Below are 19314 nucleotides of genomic sequence, written 5' to 3'. Positions count from 1 at the left end.
CGTGATACGATACTCTCTGCTACGTAGTAAATATGTAGAATATGGATTTGATGGGTGTTTTATGGATGGATTGGTCAACACAAATCGGTGACAATGGAAGCGCCAGGTATTTCAGGAACTTATTACCAGATATGAAATTTCAAACAAAGTTAGATGCTATTAATGCTTGGGGAGATTTCTTATATCGCACAGCAATTCACTATCCCAGACTGCTGGGAAGTGCAGTATATGGGTATCACAGCAAAGCAGTCCCGAATGCAATATACAGCCTGCCATCAGCTTATCTTACCTAAACGCCCGATTCATAATCCAACGTCTTCTAGATTCGGATTCCTGGCCCGGTTCCGGGTCCGCTCCTACCTCGTCTCCTTCCAGGGATACCCGACGGGATCATCCTTGCGGATCCAAATCTTGCTCTTCTTTTTACTAACCACATGCTCAACCCAAACCTCACGCGTATACTGAGCCTTGTACTTCCTAATCCACCGCGGATCCCAGAGCTCGCTGGCGATTCCGAGGTCTTTGCAGCACCGCACAAGGGCATTGGAGCGACACCCCTCTGTTGCGGTAGGGATTCCATCAGGTGAGAAGTAGTCCTGTTCGCCCCGGGCTACGGAGACGAGCCTGTACAGCGCAAACATCAGCCACGACCACCGACGAAACCAAGCCCACAGATCAGGAAGGGAAACATACCTCCCATTACAAACAAGAGCATACTCCCTCGTTACAGTTTTCGGCGTGACAATACTCTCACTCCTAGGAACAAGCCCCCACCCTCCCGGGCCAAACGCCTTATTCAGGATGCGTCGGTACTTAATCTCCGGCAGGTACAGAATGCCATCGGGCTTAATCTCGACTTCGTCGGGGTCCGTCTCAGCAAGAAGAATATCTGCTACTTCTTTGGGAAATGGCTCGGCGGAGAGACCGTGAAACGAGCGCGTCCAGTCGATCTTCTCAGCGGGCGTGTTGTCAAGCTCGAGCGGTTTGTCGGAGAGGCCGGTTTTAGAGATGTTGGGAGTTGTTGCGCTGGTTGGCGTTTTCTGCATGGCAATCTCGGCGGCGCGGGCAGCAGCTGGTGTAAGAGTTGGTGTGGGAGAGGTTGGCTTTGGAGCTGCTGATGTTGAGGATTGTTGTGGTTGGAAGGAGCGCTGGGTGAAGTGTCTGTAACTGTTGGAGCAAGTTATGAGGCGTGGGGTGCTCCGGTAGGCTGATGCGCGCTGAAGGAGGGGGTCTGCGACCTGGAAGGGGCGGAGGAAGGCCATGGCGGTGGGATTGGGGTTGTGCGTGAAGATGTAAAAGCTGTGGCGGTTTATGTCTCAAGTTGCAGATGAACTGATAATACGATCACGTGATATATTGAGATGTATCAGTTCAGGCAAAGGGGAGGTTTTATTCAATTTGAACCAGGGGCGTCTTGCAGAACGTTCCTCTAGTACACTGAATACGTATCGCTAGCTATTGTACAGGGTATGCGCTCGTTAGGCGCTACATGCTTGGGCGAAGGGAGTTCATGCGTCCTTGCTCTGGGTACGAATGTCGTTACCCTGGCGCTTCCAGCATTCGCGGAACAAATCCATCTATTGGAATTTGTCTGTTAGCGTCCAGATATTGACCAGACGTTGTTAGGGATAAAGATGTGAATTCGACTGCAGAGGGTCGATTGGTACGGGGTGGCTGACCTGCTCCTTGCAAGCTCTCCAGTCTTTCTTAGCCCAGTAGCATTCGTTTAGCTTGTCTTGCTCCACTAGACGTGATGAGATTTAGAACTGTTTAATGAGATAACAATGGTTGATGCGTATACCTGCACAGCCGGTGCTGAAGATCCGCTTGTCCCTGCGAGACCGCCAGTCAGCTTCCACGATACAGTAAAGGCAGACAAGACAAGAAATTGAACTCTCACCATTCATCCGGTTCGTCATCATCACCTTCTGTGGCCACTTTGGGCTTCTCTTCTCGTTTGGATATCATGGTGTTGAAAGGCCGATAGTAACCGAAGGAGATGAGGGAGAATTGAGTCAACTCCGATCTTCTGCATCCGAACAACTTCCCCGCAACAGTTATGGCGACGAGCACGGCGAACCCCAGCACCACGGGGAAGAGGGTCAATGTCCTCGTCTACTCTGGTGCGTTTTCTTTTTTTAATATATACCAATTACCTATTTGACAGTTCTCAGGAGATGGAACCACCGTCGAATCTGTCCGCCACTGCCTCTACACCCTCCGCCGTCTCCTAGCCTCCCGTTATGCTGTAATCCCTGTTACAGCAGACATGCTCATCAAGGAGCCATGGACACTTACGTGTGCCTTACTCGTTATTCCCGGTGGCGCGGACCTAGGCTACTGCCGCGCGCTCAATGGTGCAGGTAATCGCAGGATCGAACAATTCGTTCGCCGCGGAGGCGCTTACCTTGGTTTTTGTGCCGGGGGATACTATGGGACTAAACGCTGCGAGTTCGAGCTCGGCGATAAAACAATGGAGGTTATTGGGGAGCGCGAGCTAGCTTTCTATCCAGGCATTTGTCGCGGAGGGGCTTTTAAGGGCTTCGTCTACCATAGCGAGGTGGGCGCAAGGGCTGCGGAGCTGACGGTTTCGAAGGATGCACTAAGCGCTGGTGTAATCCCGTCGAGTTTTCGGTCATACTATAATGGTGGTGGGGTGTTTGTCGATGCGCCGTTGTATGCGGATAGAGGCGTTGAGGTTCTTGCGAGCTACGCGGAGCGTCTCAACGTGAATCCGGGTTCTGGCGCTGCGGCGGTGGTGTATTGTCCTGTTGGCGATGGCGCGGCAATTTTGACTGGGCCACATCCTGAGTGAGTTTTTGTCACCATATCGAGACGAGTGTAGCTGATGTAGCAGATTTGCGGCCGTTAACCTCAATCCGAAAGCTGGAGGTCCCGAATACGCTGAAGTAGTCGAGGCTTTGGCAGCGGACGACAAGGCCCGTACCGACTTCCTGAAGGCTTGTCTGTCCAAGCTAGGGTTGCAGGTGGCGCAGGAAACAACGCATGTACCCTCTCTATCGTCTCTGCATTTCTCGTCTTTGTCATCTGGTGATGCAGAACGAGTGCTAAAATCGCTTGAAGAACTAGCTGGCGACGAGGGCCTTTTCAAAGACGAGTACGACACCTTTAGAATCGAGAAGTGGGGTACGTATAATATGGGGGCCCTCACAGAGTCACTTCCTGAATCCAAGGAAGCCTCATCGGAACTTCATGAGAGTGAAGGAATTGTGGATTACCAGTCAATCGTCAAACGCATCATTGTTCATGAAGATGTCCCGTCGTCAAAAACAACACCATACTTCAACCATCATGCCTTTTACAGCCATCTGCGGGACTATCAGGCGCAGTCGAAGGAAGGTGCTTCGCTTTTCGGCTCAAATCTCTTATATGGCGAAGTCGTTACCAGCACCAACACTATTCTTGAAAGGTGAGTCAAACATCATTTGTAAACATAAACATGACTGACAAAATCAGAAATGCCAAGATCCTCCGCAAATTGCCCACGGGCACAACTGCAACCGCTACTACCCAAGTAGCAGGACGAGGACGAGGATCCAACGTCTGGGTCTCCCCAGCCGGGTCTCTCATGTTCTCAACTGTAGTACGCCACCCAATGGAGAAAATGCAGTCTGCTCCGGTCGTCCTCATCCAGTACCTCGCCGCGTTGGCAGTAGTTCAGGGCGTACGTAGTTACGATGAGGGCTATGACGCCGTGCCAGTCAAGCTGAAATGGCCCAATGATATCTACGCGTTGGACCCCGGCGAACCTGAACACAAGAAACAATACACCAAGATCTGCGGCATCCTTGTCAACTCCCAATACTCTTCTAATGAATATACCTCTGTCGTCGGCATCGGCGTTAACGCCACCAACGCCTCCCCAACAACGTCCCTGACAGCCCTGGCTGCTCGCTTTGTAGGCCACAAGGCGGCTCCTATTACCCTTGAGAAACTCCTCGCGCGTATTCTGACTGTCTTTGAAGACCTTTATACTCGGTTCCTCCGCACAGGCTTCGACAGAAGTTTCGAGGAGATGTACTACGAGGCCTGGCTGCATACCAACCAGATCGTTACGCTTGAGGCTGAGGGAGGTACCAGGGCGAGAATCAAGGGAGTTACACGTGATTATGGGTTGCTCCTTGCTGAAGAACTTAGTTGGGATGACCGGCCTACGGGAAGAGTGTGGCAGCTGCAGAGTGATAGTAATAGCTTCGATTTTATGAAGGGTTTGTTGAAGAGGAAAGTTAATTGATTACTGACCTGTGGGTCGGCCCGAAATTATATACAAGGCTGCTATAATAAGAGATACATATCAAAGACAGCTTCTCCAAAATGAGTATGCATGTCATCATGCCAATGTCTTAGGTTACTATTTGAGCATAATGGCTATTTAGCAATGTGCCAGTCAAATCCTTCCACAGAAACTCTTACTATTGATTCCAGTCAAGTGAATAAGAGTTATAGCTAGCCAGTGAGGCCTATCCCGACACTTGTAACAAACCCTGAACCTGCTGTAGAGTCGCGGACTGCCGCCCGACTCGCACACTTATCACCACTTCCGGCTTAGCAGACAATGATAATGACGTCTCTTAGCCTTCTACAACCACGCTGGAGGCAGGGCCAGGGGGAAGGGGTGCCATAGAGAAGTGGATAGTAGCGCCATCAAATGAAGATAAAAACGACATATCGTCCCAAAATGATTCGGGATTAATCAGAGGGATGTCTGTCAGCCTGGCCTTCATGATTGACTCTTGCTCAGACACACCTGGAGTTTCAAACGCTGCAGCTGTTGGTTCACGAGCCTACCCTAATACCTACACTGCTTGAGCCTTCCTCCATCAGCATTGATCAATCCCTGCCATGAATAATGACAAATAAAGATACCCTAGTGCACAAACAGTCTACTTTGCGCTAAAGGTAAATCATTTCAAAACTCATAGCCAGCGGACTGATTTCAATTCACGCAACGGGATGCAGAACAACATCCAAAGGATCTCATAAAATTCATATTAAAGCACAGTGATTTAAAGTGAAACAGCATTGCCGCAATGGGGTATTTCAAACATGACCCTGAATAAGAATCTTCAGACCACTGACAGATCAATTCCAGCCTACTCCAAATCATCACCCACATATACCTGTAGATCAGAATATACCACTTCCTCCTCACAATAGACCCGGCAGCCCGCGGGTCCTGTATTGCGCGTTTTCATGCTAGCTTTACTACTCGCGGCAGTGGAAGCCCTAATTGTGGCGCTTGTAGCAGCCCGAGCACCGGCATGAGCCAGGATCCTCATGACATGGGAGACGATTTCAAAGCCATGATTTCGCCATTGTAGGAACCATGTAGAGTACTACAGAGAGCAGGATTAGAGAAGTCTTATTAGGGGAGAAAGAATATTCGGCGGCAAGGAAACGTCTGGAAGGGAGAAGAGAGGTGGGAGGGGTGGATTACCCGACTCTTATTGTCGATATGGGCAAACGCCCACTCAGTGCTGTCAGTCGCAATGCCGTAGATTTCTCCGTCCATGTTCTCTTTCTTGCGGGCGTGATGAATCATTGCTAGCTCTTCAGCTTCGTCCCATCTCAGTGATCAAAGTGGGAAAGGGGATGCATACCCATCACCTTAAGTAACGTCCAAACCCTAGCCTTTCCCCTCTTTCTAGCCTTCAGAACAACTAAAGCCACTTCGAGATTCCTAGGATCACCTGTGAAGATTACATGGTCTACCTTTCCAGTCACCTGCAAGACCTTCCCGTTATTATTGAACGGCATGCTGAAGATTCGCTTGTTGGTGAGACTGATCAGGCTACTTCCACGGACCCCGTTCGATCGGGATTCGTTCATTGCGTTCTCAAACAGGACACTCGTTCGTACGGGAATGAGCATATTTCGCGGGACCCTGAATGTCATGTTTCGCTCGAGATCTCGCCATTTGCTGTCTGGGTCATTTTCATGTTCATGTTAGTCGTCGCCCCATGGTGAGGATGATGATATAGGATGAGACGAGATGGCGCACATACCGATATTCTTCGTCAATAGAAAAGAGCCGCGTTTATCTTTCTTCGTAAAAGTCCACTTCTTACTCGTCTGCTTTTCCCCAAGTGATGTGAGATTGTAGTAGCCCGGAACTCTGTTGTCGTCTGGTCCGTCCTCTATACGACCATAGCCGAGTTTCCTGCGCTTATCGTCATCTTTCGCTTGCATTCTCAAGGCGAAGCTGTTTGCAAGTCGTCTGATAAAGATACAGATGAAGTTATTAGGGAGACTGCGGGATTTGGGTGCCGTAGTGGTTGTAGTGCGCGTAGTCATTCTGTCCGTGGTGCGAGTGCTTTCCGATGAGAATAGTGGGATCTATGATGGGGAAGGATTGGAGATGCTGAGGAGTCTTAGATTCCTGTCTGCGAGAAGTCATATTGCGTAGTGGTTCTGGTACTCGGATTGATGTTCCTGGCGTATGGGAGTATCAGCATGGTCTGCTCGGAATGGGATCCCAAAGCATGCTATCAGGGCATGCTATGGGGAATTTGTGCGCCATTAGAATCTAACTACGATATACTAGAAGTTGATGGGTTTGTAGAAGATTACAGTCTAAACAAGGGCGTCCGTAGAAGTCGGAGGATAGAGAAGAGTAGGCACGGCGCCATACTCCATAGCCCTAGATGTCTACCAGACTGGGGAAGCCGAAGCCAAACTCCAGGGCTATGCCATAACCACTATAGCTGAACCAACAGCGTATCACTCAATCTCCTCGTATTGAGTTGTACAAGAGAACAAGTTCAATTTAACTTCCGCGCCTGTCCGACTCTGCCCCCCATCACCACCTGCAGCCATACCGGATCCAACCTCATTCATCCTTCATCTCCTTACGACAGCGCACTCTTTTCAAAATCATCCAAGTATGCTTTTTCTGTCTGTTCTTCTTGCCTTCGCGGCATACCTGCTCATATATCAGTATGCAATGACCAACTGGAACCACGCTCGCCGGGCCCGTCTCTGGGGATGCTCCCCTTTGCCTCGCTATCCAACAGACATACTGGGTCTCGCTACCCTCAGAGAGTCTCTTAAGGCCGATAAAGAGAAGAAGATCCCTCTACTCCTGCAAAATCGTCTCAAGCGGATGTCAGCCCGTGAGAAGCGGCCCGTCACGACGTTTGTCATCCGCCAGATGGGCCTCGACAACATCTTTACGTGCGATCATGGTAATGTCCAGGCAATCCTGGCTACCAAGTTCAAGAACTTTGAGCTAGGAGTCGGACGCCGACATACGCTGTATCCCATGTTCGGAGTTGGCATCGTAAGTCCCTTAACCCACATTCGAATTAATCTATTCTGATATCCTAGTTCACATCTGACGGCGAGACTTGGTCACGCTCTCGAGCTCTCCTCCGTCCCCAGTTCACTCGGGACCAGATCAGCGACCTGGATCTAGAAGAGAGTCACGTACAGCAAGCCATGCGCGCAATGAACGTTGACCCAGCCACAGGCTGGACCTCCTCCATTGACATCCAAGCCATCATGTTCCGGCTAACCATCGACTCGGCAACAGAGTTCCTTTTCGGCGAGAGCGCTGGCAGTCAGGCAGAGGCTCTTCGCAACGGGGGCACCCTGCCCCTTAATCACTTCTCTGGCGACTTTGACCTCGGCCAGTGGTACGTTGCACAACGCTCTCGGTTCGAAAAGTTCTACTGGCTGGTCGATAATCGGGAGAGTCGAGCAGTTGTGAAGCGAGTGCATGAATATGTCGATCGGTTTGTGCATGCTGTACTAACCACAGCGGAAGACAGAATTGAGAAGAGTCAGAGTTCAAGCTACGTCTTCCTCGAAGCTCTCGCTGCATCAACCAAGGACCCCATTGAGCTCCGCTCCCAGCTCCTCAATATCCTCCTCGCCGGCCGCGACACCACTGCCTCCTTGCTAAGCTGGTCTATCCTAATGCTAGCGCGGTATCCGGAAGTATTCACCAAACTGCGCTCTGTCATTCTCGCTGATTTCGGCTCCTACACATCCTCCCGGGACAAGATCACATTCGCCTCCCTTAAATCCTGTCGCTACCTGCAATACTTCCTCAACGAGGTCCTACGTCTCTACCCCGCGGTACCCATAAACCGCCGCGTGGCAACCACCGCCACGACCCTACCTAAAGGCGGCGGTCCGGCTGGGGACAAACCAATCTACCTTCGTGCGGGCCAAGTCGTGACATACAGCCCGTTTGTCACGCACCGGCGAACTGATTTGTGGGGAGAGGATGCGGAGGTGTTTAATCCAGAGCGCTGGGTTAATAAGAAAGTTGGTTGGGAGTATCTCCCCTTCAACGGCGGGCCAAGGGTATGCATAGGTCAGCAGTTTGCCCTCACGGAGGCGGGATATGTGATTGTTAGGCTCTTGCAGAGATTTGATGCAATCATGGACTGTTTCCCGGAAAGGGAGATTAGGTATGGGCTGACATTGACGCTTGCGCCTGCGGATGGGGTATTTGTCAGATTGCATGCGGCAGAGTGAGGCATGAGCTCTCCCTTGGTATACTTCGGCAGGTTTGGGAACCAGGGCCAAGAAGTCGCATTTCTGGGCTTGTCAGTTACACCATTAACTGGTGGTGTGACAGGTAAGGTGGCGTCTAGACTCTGTGTTGTCGGCGAAGCCACGCTCTTCAGAAGTGTTTTTTCGGAAAAGACAAACATTATTGATCGAGTTGGACCTAGAGCCTTGGGACTGTAGGCTCATTGGAAGTGGTTTATTAGTATTGCCCGGTTTTGATCTCCGATTGGTAGCCTTTGTAACCAACACATCTGCGGCGACGCAGATAGACACGTAGAATTATGGCGACTACTGTGATCCTCGAAGGGAGGCAAGTTGGCGAGCCGCTTCATAGTGGAGGAGTGCTTATTCAGATATAGTCATATACAAATGTCTATAGCATAGGCTCGTCGTAACCCGTAACCCATAAATCATTATAGTTGAGAGGAGACAAGTCGAGGGAACTATGGACATCGAAGAACGCATGAGTAGCTGTTCCAATGGCTTGGTTCATCGCGCCACCTGGAATTCAAACGACCTGTCTCCGTGACCGATAGGAACAGCCTTGGCTTCCTGGTCGTAGAGGGTCCGTTCAAAGTATCTCACTCGGCCTTCCTTGGTCACCAGGATAATCGTTTGTTTCTGTGTCCCGTATGGACCATGCAGGTACGACTGGTCGATTACATCGTTTCCGGGATTGGCCTCCTTCACAATTGCTGGATCCAATGCCACTCCGTTGCTGTGCCCTTCAGCACAGACGGATGGTGTCGACCCCGGCTCCAGAATCTCCGCAGCCGCAGCAGGAAACTTTGAACCCGTCTTATCCCTCGTCCCAATAAGCGGTATGAAAATGCTCTGCCTGAAATATGGTAAATAATCCTCCGCCGTCGCATCGCCTTTCAACTCGGGCAGCGAGTTCGTATTCAGCACGTCCAGTAGCCTCTCAATCAGCTCTTTCTCTCCCTCTCCCTCCTCTACATGCTTCTTGAGCGCCTCCCCCACCAGCCTCTCACCATCCAAGATCTTCGGCCAACTCCGATCGTCAAAAACAGTATTACTCAACCCCTTCGTCTGCCCCTTCTTCTCCGCAATCCATGTAATTTGGTCCATGGTACTTGACCTGTTCGACACAATCGCCAATGGCTCATTCACGTACCCACAAACAAGGCTGAATCCGCCGACACTGCGGGCCGTTGGGCTGGCGACCATTTCCTCAACGTATGTCTTCGTGGCGTCTGCATCTGCGCCTCCGTCTCCTTTGGATCTAGTAAGCCAACTATTGACAATGGCACCGCGGGACTGCTGTCCTATTGCGGCGTCCGACGTGCTCTCGCGGTAGTTGGTCAGCACGGCGACTTTGCCGGCTCGCGTAATCCCCATCCATGTCCCCTGGGTCTTGCGGGCAAGGTCGCGGCCGCCAAGGATGTGGCTGTTTGGGGCCGGCCAGAATTCTGCTGGGGCAGTTGGGCGACGGAGATATTCCTATGCGTACACTGTTAGATTGGTCACTATTTTGTTCGCTTGTGGGTTGGGTCAGGCTGGAGTACATCACGATTGTTGATGATTATCAAAGAGTAGTCTGGATGTGCTGTTGAGACCAGAGCGATACACATTATTACTTGAAGCTTGCGAGGTTGAATAAGGGGGGAAGAAGCGGGAGAGGATGAAGGAAACAGTCGGGTGACAGCAGATATGTATGTAGGCCGTCGGGCACGTGCAGGACAGCAGATGGGCGTCACCGGCTCCTTTGGCGGAACTAGATGTGAGCTGATGCTCGTACTATATAATCAGAGTTGACTGATTGTACTTAGGAGTGGTAATTCCAAATCATTATTTCTTAGATTCTGTAAGATTGCGAGCATGTAGATAGGTTTGGAGCTTCTTGCCATGACGTCAGCCATAATAGGGTGTAGTGAGCACTTCAAAGCTGCGATAGCCTGAATTTACAATTCTCCGTTATTTTTTCTGCAAGATTACCGGGAATCAGTCTCGGGCGAGGCATACTACCTGCCGATTTCAACCGTCCTATTCTCTGCATCTCCAAGACTGAGCTGTCCGCTCGCGGCGAACCAGTACGTCTGGCGCCCAGATCGGTCACACTCCGCAGTCAGCCAGGCCCGCACGGAGGCTCCAATTTTTATCTTTTGTCCCTGTCTCAGCTTTCTTTTCTGCCTTCTGCTCGCCTAATTTGCTCCATATCCACAGAACCCGCAACAATTTCTGCGCTGGTCGCCTCTTTCGCCCTCTTTCGCTATCTCGTCATATCTCTTGCTGACGCTGTACTTCTGTACCCCGCAGCTAGGTACTGTCAGATAAGGTGGTTTGCTCCGCAATTCTAACCACCACAATTATTCTTACCACTTCTCCAGAGACAATTTCATCAATTGATCGGACGGCCCATATAAGAGAATACACAGCTGCTGAAGATGTTCTTTGGGATTTTCGCAGATCTGCTATCGTGAGCATCACTGCCACTGCCCCTATACGTTTGCGGTAGAGCTGACCAGGCAACTCCAGCTCCATCCTCACCATTCTTTTCCCGATCTTTGCTTCCTACAAGGCCCTTCGCTCGTCGGATCCATATCAGTTGGCACCATGGTTGATGTATTGGGTGGTGCTTTCTGCCATCCTCATGGCTGAATCCTGGACATACTTCATTATAGGATGGATCCCCTTCTATAGCTGGATCCGGCTCGGCTTCTTCGCATACCTCGTTCTTCCGCAGACCCAGGGTGCCCGCATCCTATACCAAGACTATGTCGAGCCGTTCCTTGCACACCATGAACGAGAGATTGAGGAATTCATCGGCCGTGCCCACGAACGTGCGAAGGCACTGGGTCTCCAGTATCTTTACCAGGCCATCGACTTCGTAAGGGAGCGCGTTCTAGGCCTTCCCCCGCAGCGACCCCCGACTCCTCCACCCGCCAGCGCAGCGTCTTATGCACAGTCCCTCCTGTCCCGCTTCAACCTCCCTTCTGCTGTCGGTGGTACCAATCCGGCACCTGCCAACGATTGGTATTCCGCAATCAGCTCCGCGGTGGCAGCGGTGACATCTCCAGGGAAGAGCCACGAAAGCCGTGCAGACGAACTTTCTGCCAGCGGGTCTCTTCTCCCCAGAGAGTTTGAGTCCAAAACCCGCGCAGAGAAGGCGAGCTTCTACTCCAAACAGCGCGATATGCTTGATGTACTCCGTAATGCCCTGATAAACGAGGAACGCAACCTTGAGCACGCCGAGGAGGACCCTCTTGCCTATGGCGGTGGTGCGCCCCTGAGAAAGAACCGCAGCGACAACTCGTTCGACCATATTGAGCACGAGGATACACGGGACCGATCACCCCGCCGTAGCGGGAACTGGTTTGGAGACGGGGAGCAGACCGGGGCAGCTTCTGGGGTGGAGTTCGCGATGCGAACCGTGGATGCGATCGCTCGTGCAAGGGAAGCTCGTTAGACAGATCGCTATATCATCATTTCTGCTGTCTATCATTTCGGATCAGACTGTCAAAAATTTATCCCTGATCATCTATCCGCTAGCAGTTTATGGACAATTTACCCTAGATGTATGCATGTACTGTATGTTTTAAAATAAGCTCAGCCAACCTTACGGACTATGAGTCCGGTTCCACGCGCGTACGTCATGGTCTGTTAATGTAAAACAGCCACTCAAATACATTCCATACATCATTCTTTTCTTATTTCCCCTCGATAGAGACGGATACTACTGCCTGTCTGTTTTACTTCATGCTTTAGATGCCGCCACTCACCAGTGACAGTCCTCGGGTTTTAGCCGGTCGGTTCCCTTGGGTAGGTGTAGCTAGACTTCCATGACATCAGACGTGTTACTGTCAGCATGTGGCTTGACAGGATACAGCCTGTGTGATCTTGCTTTGCCTTGCCTCGCCTTGCTTAAGGTTAGTTTCCTTGCCAGAACATGTGACAGTTTGATTTCATAGCAAAATCATGCCAGATTGAAATACGACTGTAAACTCTGTATTGCCCGGTGAAGAGGTCCGAAGCGTTCTCCGTGCCCTGTTCTGGGAAGATAAGTGGTAGCATACGGTGGCTTAGTGTTTTATTCATGAGTCACAAATTCTCTGTCGGTTCATCGTACGTTCCGACTGTCGACTATTCGATGAAAAGCGCGGGATGTTCTGCCTTCAGCTGCGTTTGCTTCGATGAGGCTTAGTGGAAGGGTTAGGGCGAATGCGAATGAGCCTGGAAGTGGCACTGGAATCAAAGCATTGACTGGCGAACGGCCAAATACGTACACTGTTACGGTATCTGATACGTGGCGTGGGGTGCTGTGCGTTGGTCTGATATCGGTATCTTTCCGGTATGATACTGTATAAATTTCGTGGCGAGAGGCTCCAGTATGCATTCCATGCATTATGGACACTCCTGGGAAAGACAGCCTGGCATGCATGATGACATTTATAGGTTTCTTTCTTCCTGGATTTCAAGAGGGCGCTGAAAGGCATATTCACAGCAGGCAATATTAAATTATTGATCCCTTCCAGAACAATACTCCGGCAGGTCTTGGCGGGCTGTTTTTGCCGCCTCCACCCGATGTCATTTGTAGAATCAGGAAACAGAAAGAAGGGGAAGAGTTCGTTTATTCCATAGAGTCTGAAGGAGTCCTAATGATAATTATTGTTTTAATGAGTAATTTATAAACGAGAGGGACCTGTTCTGTGTACGTGGTTGGCAGCGCAGTCACCGTACCTCCGTTCGTGCGTTAACAGCACCACCACCGAAACGCAAAAAAGAGTAGTTTGTAAGAAAAAAAAAAGGGAACCCGAAATCCTTTCCATCATCTCCCCAGAAGACTTTGACCTCTTCTTTCCTCCCCTCTCTTCTTCCCCCTTCTCCTCTCCAAACTATCGTCGTTGACCACGACGCACAGTATTTCCCGTTGGTGGTCTTCGCTTTTTCTCTCTTTCCCCTGCCGTGACAATTCTTTTGTCGCCGCCCTCGTTTTCCTGCCGTTGTGTGTGGGAATTCTGGATGTGGGATTATTCTCGAGCGTGTGCCTTCTGCCGTAACACGCCTCTTGACATCGCCTAGAAGTTGTCACTAGCTCCAGCGATCTCTATTTTGCGAGCATCGTCCTCCTTTCCTCCCTCGTCTTTCGATAATTCCCAATCTCTTCGTCCTTTCCCCATCTCGACCGACCCGCCTGTCTAATGAGCTCGATCCCTCAGAAGTCCGGCCAACCTCAAGGACAGAGTACCGCAGCTCAGGCCGCCTCGCACTCTTCCACCCCTTCGCTCAGTGGGAAAACCTCGCCTCAGGCGCCGGTTCCCGCTCCGACCTCGACCTCGACCGCGGTGCCTCGTTCCTACGCAAACGCGACTAAGAAGTCCGCGACGGACTCTACCGCCGCCGCTCCCGTCACCGTGGGTGGCTCATCGCAACATGGGAAGTCGACCTCAACTTCTGTGAGCGGCAAACCCATGCAGCAACCTTCAAACCCGACCATTGTGAATGGCGCCCCGGCCTCTGGTGTGCCTCAAGGCGACCACTCAAAGAAGCCCTCGGTTACCATCACCGCAGACTACAACCCTAGCACTAGGGCGCAGACAGGTCGCCCCAACAGCCTCCAGTTTGGCTTCGCCAACACCCAGTCCTCGCCGAACATGGGCAATCCTGCCGCTTTGGCCAACCAGCCCCAGTCGGGCCTGGGTGTCACGCCTCCGATGAACCCTCGTGCGACCTCACCGCAAACTTCGCCTTCTCCTATTCCTCAGCCTGCTTCGAGTGGTGGCCGCCCACCGCCATCTTCATATCAGGCTCAGGTTAACTTTGGCAGCTTCGGAAATGCAGGTGACAATGTAAGTGTTCCGTGTTGTTCATACCCGTATGGGTTCAAAAGGATTGAATTTATGATGCGTCACATCAGTAAACATTGTCTTAATTCTCCATTGTGCGCTATCTAACCTCTTTTGATTCTCTAGGCCCAGGCTCCCCTTGCCGCCGGCCCTCAGTCGACGCATCTGCGCCGCGAGTCTTCTCAGTCAACGCACAGTGACATGAGCAACCATATGGGAGGTGGTCCTGGCCGTGGTGGTTTCTACCATCAGGGTGGCCGTGGCCGTGGTCATTCGCAGTCCAGCCATCAAGGCCCGGTAGCGTTCTCGCCTACTCCCGGTTTCCGTCAACCCAGTCAGCCCCGAGGCGGCCATAACATGGGGCCTCAGTTCCACTCAAACCAAGGACGACCCATGCCTGGATTCCCTTCTCCGCAAGCCAGCCGCAGCCCGGCCTTGGCCAACGCGCACCCAGTGACACCCCAAATGAGCCAGGTCCCAATGACTCATGCACAGATGCCTACTCAGCCCTACGGTGCTTATCCTCAACATATGGGACCCCAACCAGTGAGACCACCCCACCCTTATTCCCAGAAGCCCCCGCGCCGTGGTCTATATAACAAAAGGAAACAAGGGCCCCGCGGGTTTAACTCCCGGCACTCAAACCTTCCTCACCCCCAAGTTCACCATTCTTTTCCTCCCCCAACTCTGGCCTCCCCAAATCTAGCTCCAGAGAGTGGTCAATTTGAGCACTATCTAACGCTGATGAAACATAACCAGGGCTACCCCTACGCCGACCCCAACTACGGATACTACCCGAACTATCAATATATGGCCCCCCCCTCGCCGCAACCCGGCCCTCGCATGCCCTATAACCAGTCGCCGTACATGCAGAACCAATACCCTGTCCCTCAAGCAGTGCCGCAGGCAACCGGTCTGTCGCGAACTCCCTCACAGGTGTCTGACCGCCCTGGCTCTAGCTTAGGACAGAACGCGCCGTCTGCTGTTCCCTCCACGCCTGGCCACACGCACACCCCTAGCCGCTCTTCGAATACTTCTGCCGGGGGCAAGGCCCCTGCGTTTGTCATTCCCCAGCCAGCCAGGAAAGCCATTACTATTCGTGATCCTGATAGCGGCAATGTGAAGACATTTGAAAAGACGCCAGCTTCCCCGGCGCGCGCCACGCCTTCTCCCGTCAAAGCTGCGACACCGACTCCCACTCCCCCGCCGCGAACTGGTAGCAGCACAGATCACACTCGTTCTACGTCCGTCTCAGCTAAGACTGCCGCTGAAAAGAAACAGGAACTGAAGGACGCTGTTCTCCAGAAGATGGCGCAAGATCAAGAGGCTGAGGCACGCCGTAAAGCGGAAGAGGAAGAGGCAGCTAAGCGTAAGAAGGAGGAAGAAGAAGAAGAGGCTGCCAAGAAGAAGCAAGATGAAGAGGAAGCGCGCCAGAAGAAGGAGGAGCAGGAAAAGGCTGCTAAGAAGCAGGCTGCTGATGAAGAGGCTGCTCGCAAGGGTGTCGAGGACCTGAGCATCAAAGAGAAGAAAGATGACGCTCCTACTGAGGAAACAGCGAAGCCTTCCGAACCCGCTCCCGCGCCTGCTGATGACGATGAGATTGACTATGATGCTATCGAACGCGAGATGGCTGAGCTTGAGGCCAAGGAAGCCGCTGCCGAAGCCGCTTATTACGCGAGGAAGCAGGCTGAGAAGGAAGAGAAGGAGCGCAAAGAGAGGGAGGAGCGGGAAGCCTACGAGGCTAACATGAAGCAGGCCGAGCGTGAGGCCGAGGCTCTCGAGGAGGCCAAACAGAAGAAGCGTGAGGCTGGCGAAGAGGCGAGCAACAAGGACTTGTTTGCCTCATTAAAGAAGGGGGGATTCTCTGCGACAGAAATTAGCACTCCGGCTGACAGCGGTACTGTTACTCCTTCCTCCGACACCTCCATGCCACCCCCCGCCAAACCTGCCAGCGCAGCCGGCAAACCTAAGCCTGCTGCACTCAAGTTGGAAACCAACAAGCCTGTTGAGCCTGCCCAGCCCACGGCTGGTATGAAAGCTCTCAATTCCGCTCGGTTTGTTGACGACCTCAGCAAGATTTCCTACCCTGAGTCAATTGCTTCTCCAAACCCTGCCCTCAATGCAAACGCCCCTGCGGACCGCAAGTTTCATTACAACAAGGAGTTCTTGCTGCAATTCCAGTCCGTGTTCAAGGAGAAACCCTCCGTCGACTGGGACGTGCGAGTACGTGAGACTGTCGGCGATAATGACTCATCCCGTCCTCAATCTGCCCGCACTCCGGCGTCGCGTAACCCGTCTCGTGGGGGGCCTACTTCAGATTTCCAGATGGGCGCCTTTGGTGCACCATCCCGTTTGCCTCCAGGCACCACGTCTGAAATGCGGTTTGCGTTATCCAACTCACGCCCTGCATCCATAGGCAGCGCATTCTCATTCCCACGAATGGGCATGGGCAGTGGTGTTACTCCGCTCAGTCGCAGCAACTCTTCTCAACCCATGTCGCCTCGTGCAGGTTCGGGCAGGTCTAACACCCGCACAGGCAGCAAGCGCGAGAAGCAGCAGGCAAAGAAAGAGGAGGATATGGCCAAGTCCATGCCCCTCACAGCCGGAAAGGAGGTCCCGGGTCTGCAAGTTTCTGCCACTGGATGGAAACCTCGCAGTATTGGCCAGGCTGCCGCTGCTTCTGGTCCTACACCTGGTGGCCACCTTCCCCCGGATGTTGTTCAGCGTAAGGTCAAGGCCGCTCTAAATAAGATGACGCCGGAAAACTTCCCGCGTATATCCAGTCAGATTCTGGAGATTGTCTCCCAATCCAAGGATGAGTCTGACGGACGTACGCTCCGACAAGTCATTCAACTTACATTCGAGAAGGCCACCGATGAGGCACACTGGGCTTCCATCTACGCCAAGTTCTGCAAGACTATGTTGGAGAGCATGAGCATGGATATTAAGGATGAGAACATCAAGGACAAGAACGGCAATGTTGTGGCCGGTGGTAGTCTGTTCCGGAAGTACCTTCTCAACCGTTGTCAAGAAGAATTCGAGCGCGGTTGGAAGGTCAACCTCCCTCCTAAGCCTGAGGGTGTCACGGAGGAAGCGGCTATGATGTCCGACGAATACTACGCTGCTGCTGCTGCCAAACGTCGTGGTCTGGGTCTCGTCAAGTTCATTGGTGAATTGTTCAAGCTGGGCATGTTGACGGAGCGTATCATGCATATGTGTATCAAGAAGCTTGTTGATTATGAGGGCACTCCAGACGAAGCTGAGGTCGAGAGTTTGACAAGTCTTCTGCGCACCATTGGTGCTGCCTTGGATTCTCCCGACAATGAGCAGAACCGTAAATTTATGGACGCCTACTTCCAACGCATCAACCTCATGGTTCAGACTCCGAACTTGCCTAGTCGTCTGAAGTTTATGCTAATGGTAAGTCATCCAATTTCTGTATGGTGACAACAGCATGCTAATTTTTTTTTCAGGATATTATCGATCTGCGTAATGCTCGCTGGGTCTCGAAGGATGCTGACAAAGGTCCTAAGACCATCCAGCAAATTCGTGAGGAGGTATGTGTCTTCACATCTGTTGAGATGATTGGTTTCACTAACTTTTCTAGGCTGCTCGTGCGCAACAGGAGGCCGAGATGGAACGTCAGCGCCAGCAAGCCAGCCGCGGAGGAGGTGGACGCGCCGCCATGGGACGTGGTGATGCCCGTAGCTACTCGTCTGGATACGGACAGGTACCCCCGCCGGATTACGCGTCTAGCAAAGTTGGCAGTGATGACCTCCGCCGACTTCGCACCACCCGCAACACCAACCAGCCTATGTCTTTTGGGCCTTCTAGTATGCTCGGCTCCCGCAGCAACAGTGGACGTAAGAACCTCGGCCCTGGTGGCAATTTGGTTCGTGGCAGCGACGACAGTGGTGCCAGCAGCCGGACTGGGACACCCCCTGCCGGTAAGAAGGAAGACAAGGAGGCTGCATCCTCCATCAACGCTTTCAGGTATGTGTCCGCTGATTATTTTATTGTCTGTTCCGTTTATTAATAATTTTGCTAGTGCTCTGGCCCAATTGCAAGATCAGGACAACATGGCCACCTCTCCCCCTTCAAACCCTACCTCGCCCATGCTGACAAAATCACAACCCGCTGTTGAGCGCCGACCTTCGGCAACACCCTCCAAGGATGGCGAAGAAGCATCATAGATCGTTTGTTCTTTGGCAATGATAATGAAAATGATTCCGTTCTTCTGTTCTGGAAAGACCCTATTTTATTCTCTTCCATCCCATTATTTCTCTATTTTCTTTTTTGAGACACTCAGCCGACATGGTCGTCTTGTCATTTGAACTTACTTAACCCACCTAATCTTCTTCGCCCACGCACGATTACGACGTCACAGACGCGAGAAAGGTCGGTCTCGATCGCTCATTTCCTTCTTTGTTCGGCATGGTATTATAGAGAGGGGTCAATTCTTCCCAGTTTCTATCTACATTTCGATTGTACAATTTCTTGCGTTCTGTTGTTACGATTTGGAGATGTGGATACACGAGAGAGCAAAAAGCATGGCGAGCAAGAGGCCTGTACCTAAAGGGTGGGCATGGGTAAAAGTGCATTCCAGGCATTGTCCAGCGAGGTAGGTAGGAAAAGACCATTCAATCTAAATCTGCTTTCGTCTTGTGTTTTCTATTGATGCCTTGTGCCATTCAATGCCATATTCATGTCTCGTTTATGTCTCTGTATCTGGCTCTCGCAAATTATTGTTTTTGTCGTCTTCTATTCAATACCCGGCGAGCTCTGACAGTTGTTTTTACCCTTCCCCTTCAGTGTCGATATCTGTTCCATCTCGCGTCGTGTCGTGCTAAAAAAAAGATACCTCAGGGCAAAGGTATATCTTAATTGCGCACGACAATCCCTCAATGTGGATTGATGACTCAACTAGGATGTTCATACTAGGTTGTTTTTGTTTCTTTCGCCGTCGTCG

The 19314-nt window shown here is 51.8% G+C and overlaps 7 protein-coding genes across 7 annotated transcripts, besides 1 other annotated feature; 4 read left to right on the top strand and 3 right to left on the bottom strand.

The window, feature by feature from the left end:
* Nucleotides 1-19314: part of a sequence feature (contig 1.104 1606..297769(-1)) that runs on past both edges of the window.
* On the bottom strand, nt 138-1270 carry ANIA_06054 (putative mitochondrial genome maintenance protein Mgm101). Its single transcript, XM_658566.2, has 2 exons — nt 694-1270; nt 138-624 (listed from the first exon to the last, which is right to left on the bottom strand). Exons 1-2 carry the CDS (start codon nt 1260-1262, stop codon nt 357-359), a joined length of 837 nt encoding a protein of 278 aa, XP_663658.1. The 5' UTR covers nt 1263-1270; the 3' UTR covers nt 138-356.
* ANIA_06055 (biotin--[acetyl-CoA-carboxylase] ligase BPL1) lies at nt 1785-4255 on the top strand (the record flags this gene model as incomplete). Its single annotated transcript, XM_658567.1, has 5 exons — nt 1785-1865; nt 2058-2123; nt 2168-2811; nt 2858-3430; nt 3478-4255. The coding sequence occupies 5 exons, from the start codon at nt 1785-1787 to the stop codon at nt 4253-4255; spliced, it is 2142 nt and encodes a 713-aa protein (XP_663659.1).
* ANIA_06056 (uncharacterized protein) lies at nt 4593-6315 on the bottom strand (the record flags this gene model as incomplete). Its single annotated transcript, XM_658568.1, has 6 exons — nt 4593-4789; nt 4822-4888; nt 5160-5357; nt 5459-5577; nt 5622-5945; nt 6027-6315. The coding sequence occupies 6 exons, from the start codon at nt 6313-6315 to the stop codon at nt 4593-4595; spliced, it is 1194 nt and encodes a 397-aa protein (XP_663660.1).
* ANIA_06057 (protein CYP52G1) lies at nt 6905-8505 on the top strand (the record flags this gene model as incomplete). Its single annotated transcript, XM_658569.1, has 2 exons — nt 6905-7300; nt 7348-8505. The coding sequence occupies 2 exons, from the start codon at nt 6905-6907 to the stop codon at nt 8503-8505; spliced, it is 1554 nt and encodes a 517-aa protein (XP_663661.1).
* Nucleotides 8871-10069, bottom strand: ANIA_06058 (NRDE family protein; the record flags this gene model as incomplete). Its single annotated transcript, XM_658570.2, has 2 exons — nt 8871-9909; nt 10013-10069. 2 exons carry the CDS (start codon nt 10067-10069, stop codon nt 9031-9033), a joined length of 936 nt encoding a protein of 311 aa, XP_663662.1. The 3' UTR covers nt 8871-9030.
* On the top strand, nt 10929-11968 carry ANIA_06059 (HVA22/TB2/DP1 family protein; the record flags this gene model as incomplete). The annotated part of the gene is made up of 2 exons (XM_050612091.1): nt 10929-10978; nt 11038-11968. Exons 1-2 carry the CDS (start codon nt 10947-10949, stop codon nt 11966-11968), a joined length of 963 nt encoding a protein of 320 aa, XP_050467018.1. The 5' UTR covers nt 10929-10946.
* On the top strand, nt 13403-18987 carry ANIA_06060 (putative eukaryotic translation initiation factor subunit eIF-4F). The gene is made up of 5 exons (XM_050612087.1): nt 13403-14348; nt 14472-17765; nt 17819-17902; nt 17953-18338; nt 18394-18987. The coding sequence occupies exons 1-5, from the start codon at nt 13701-13703 to the stop codon at nt 18536-18538; spliced, it is 4557 nt and encodes a 1518-aa protein (XP_050467017.1). The 5' UTR covers nt 13403-13700; the 3' UTR covers nt 18539-18987.

The sequence above is a fragment of the Aspergillus nidulans genome, chromosome I (genome assembly GCF_000011425.1).
Source record: "Aspergillus nidulans FGSC A4 chromosome I".
NCBI classification, from domain to species: domain Eukaryota; kingdom Fungi; phylum Ascomycota; class Eurotiomycetes; order Eurotiales; family Aspergillaceae; genus Aspergillus; species Aspergillus nidulans.
The sequence above is the reverse complement of the archived record's forward strand: the minus strand, read 5'-3'. Positions and strand labels throughout refer to the sequence as shown.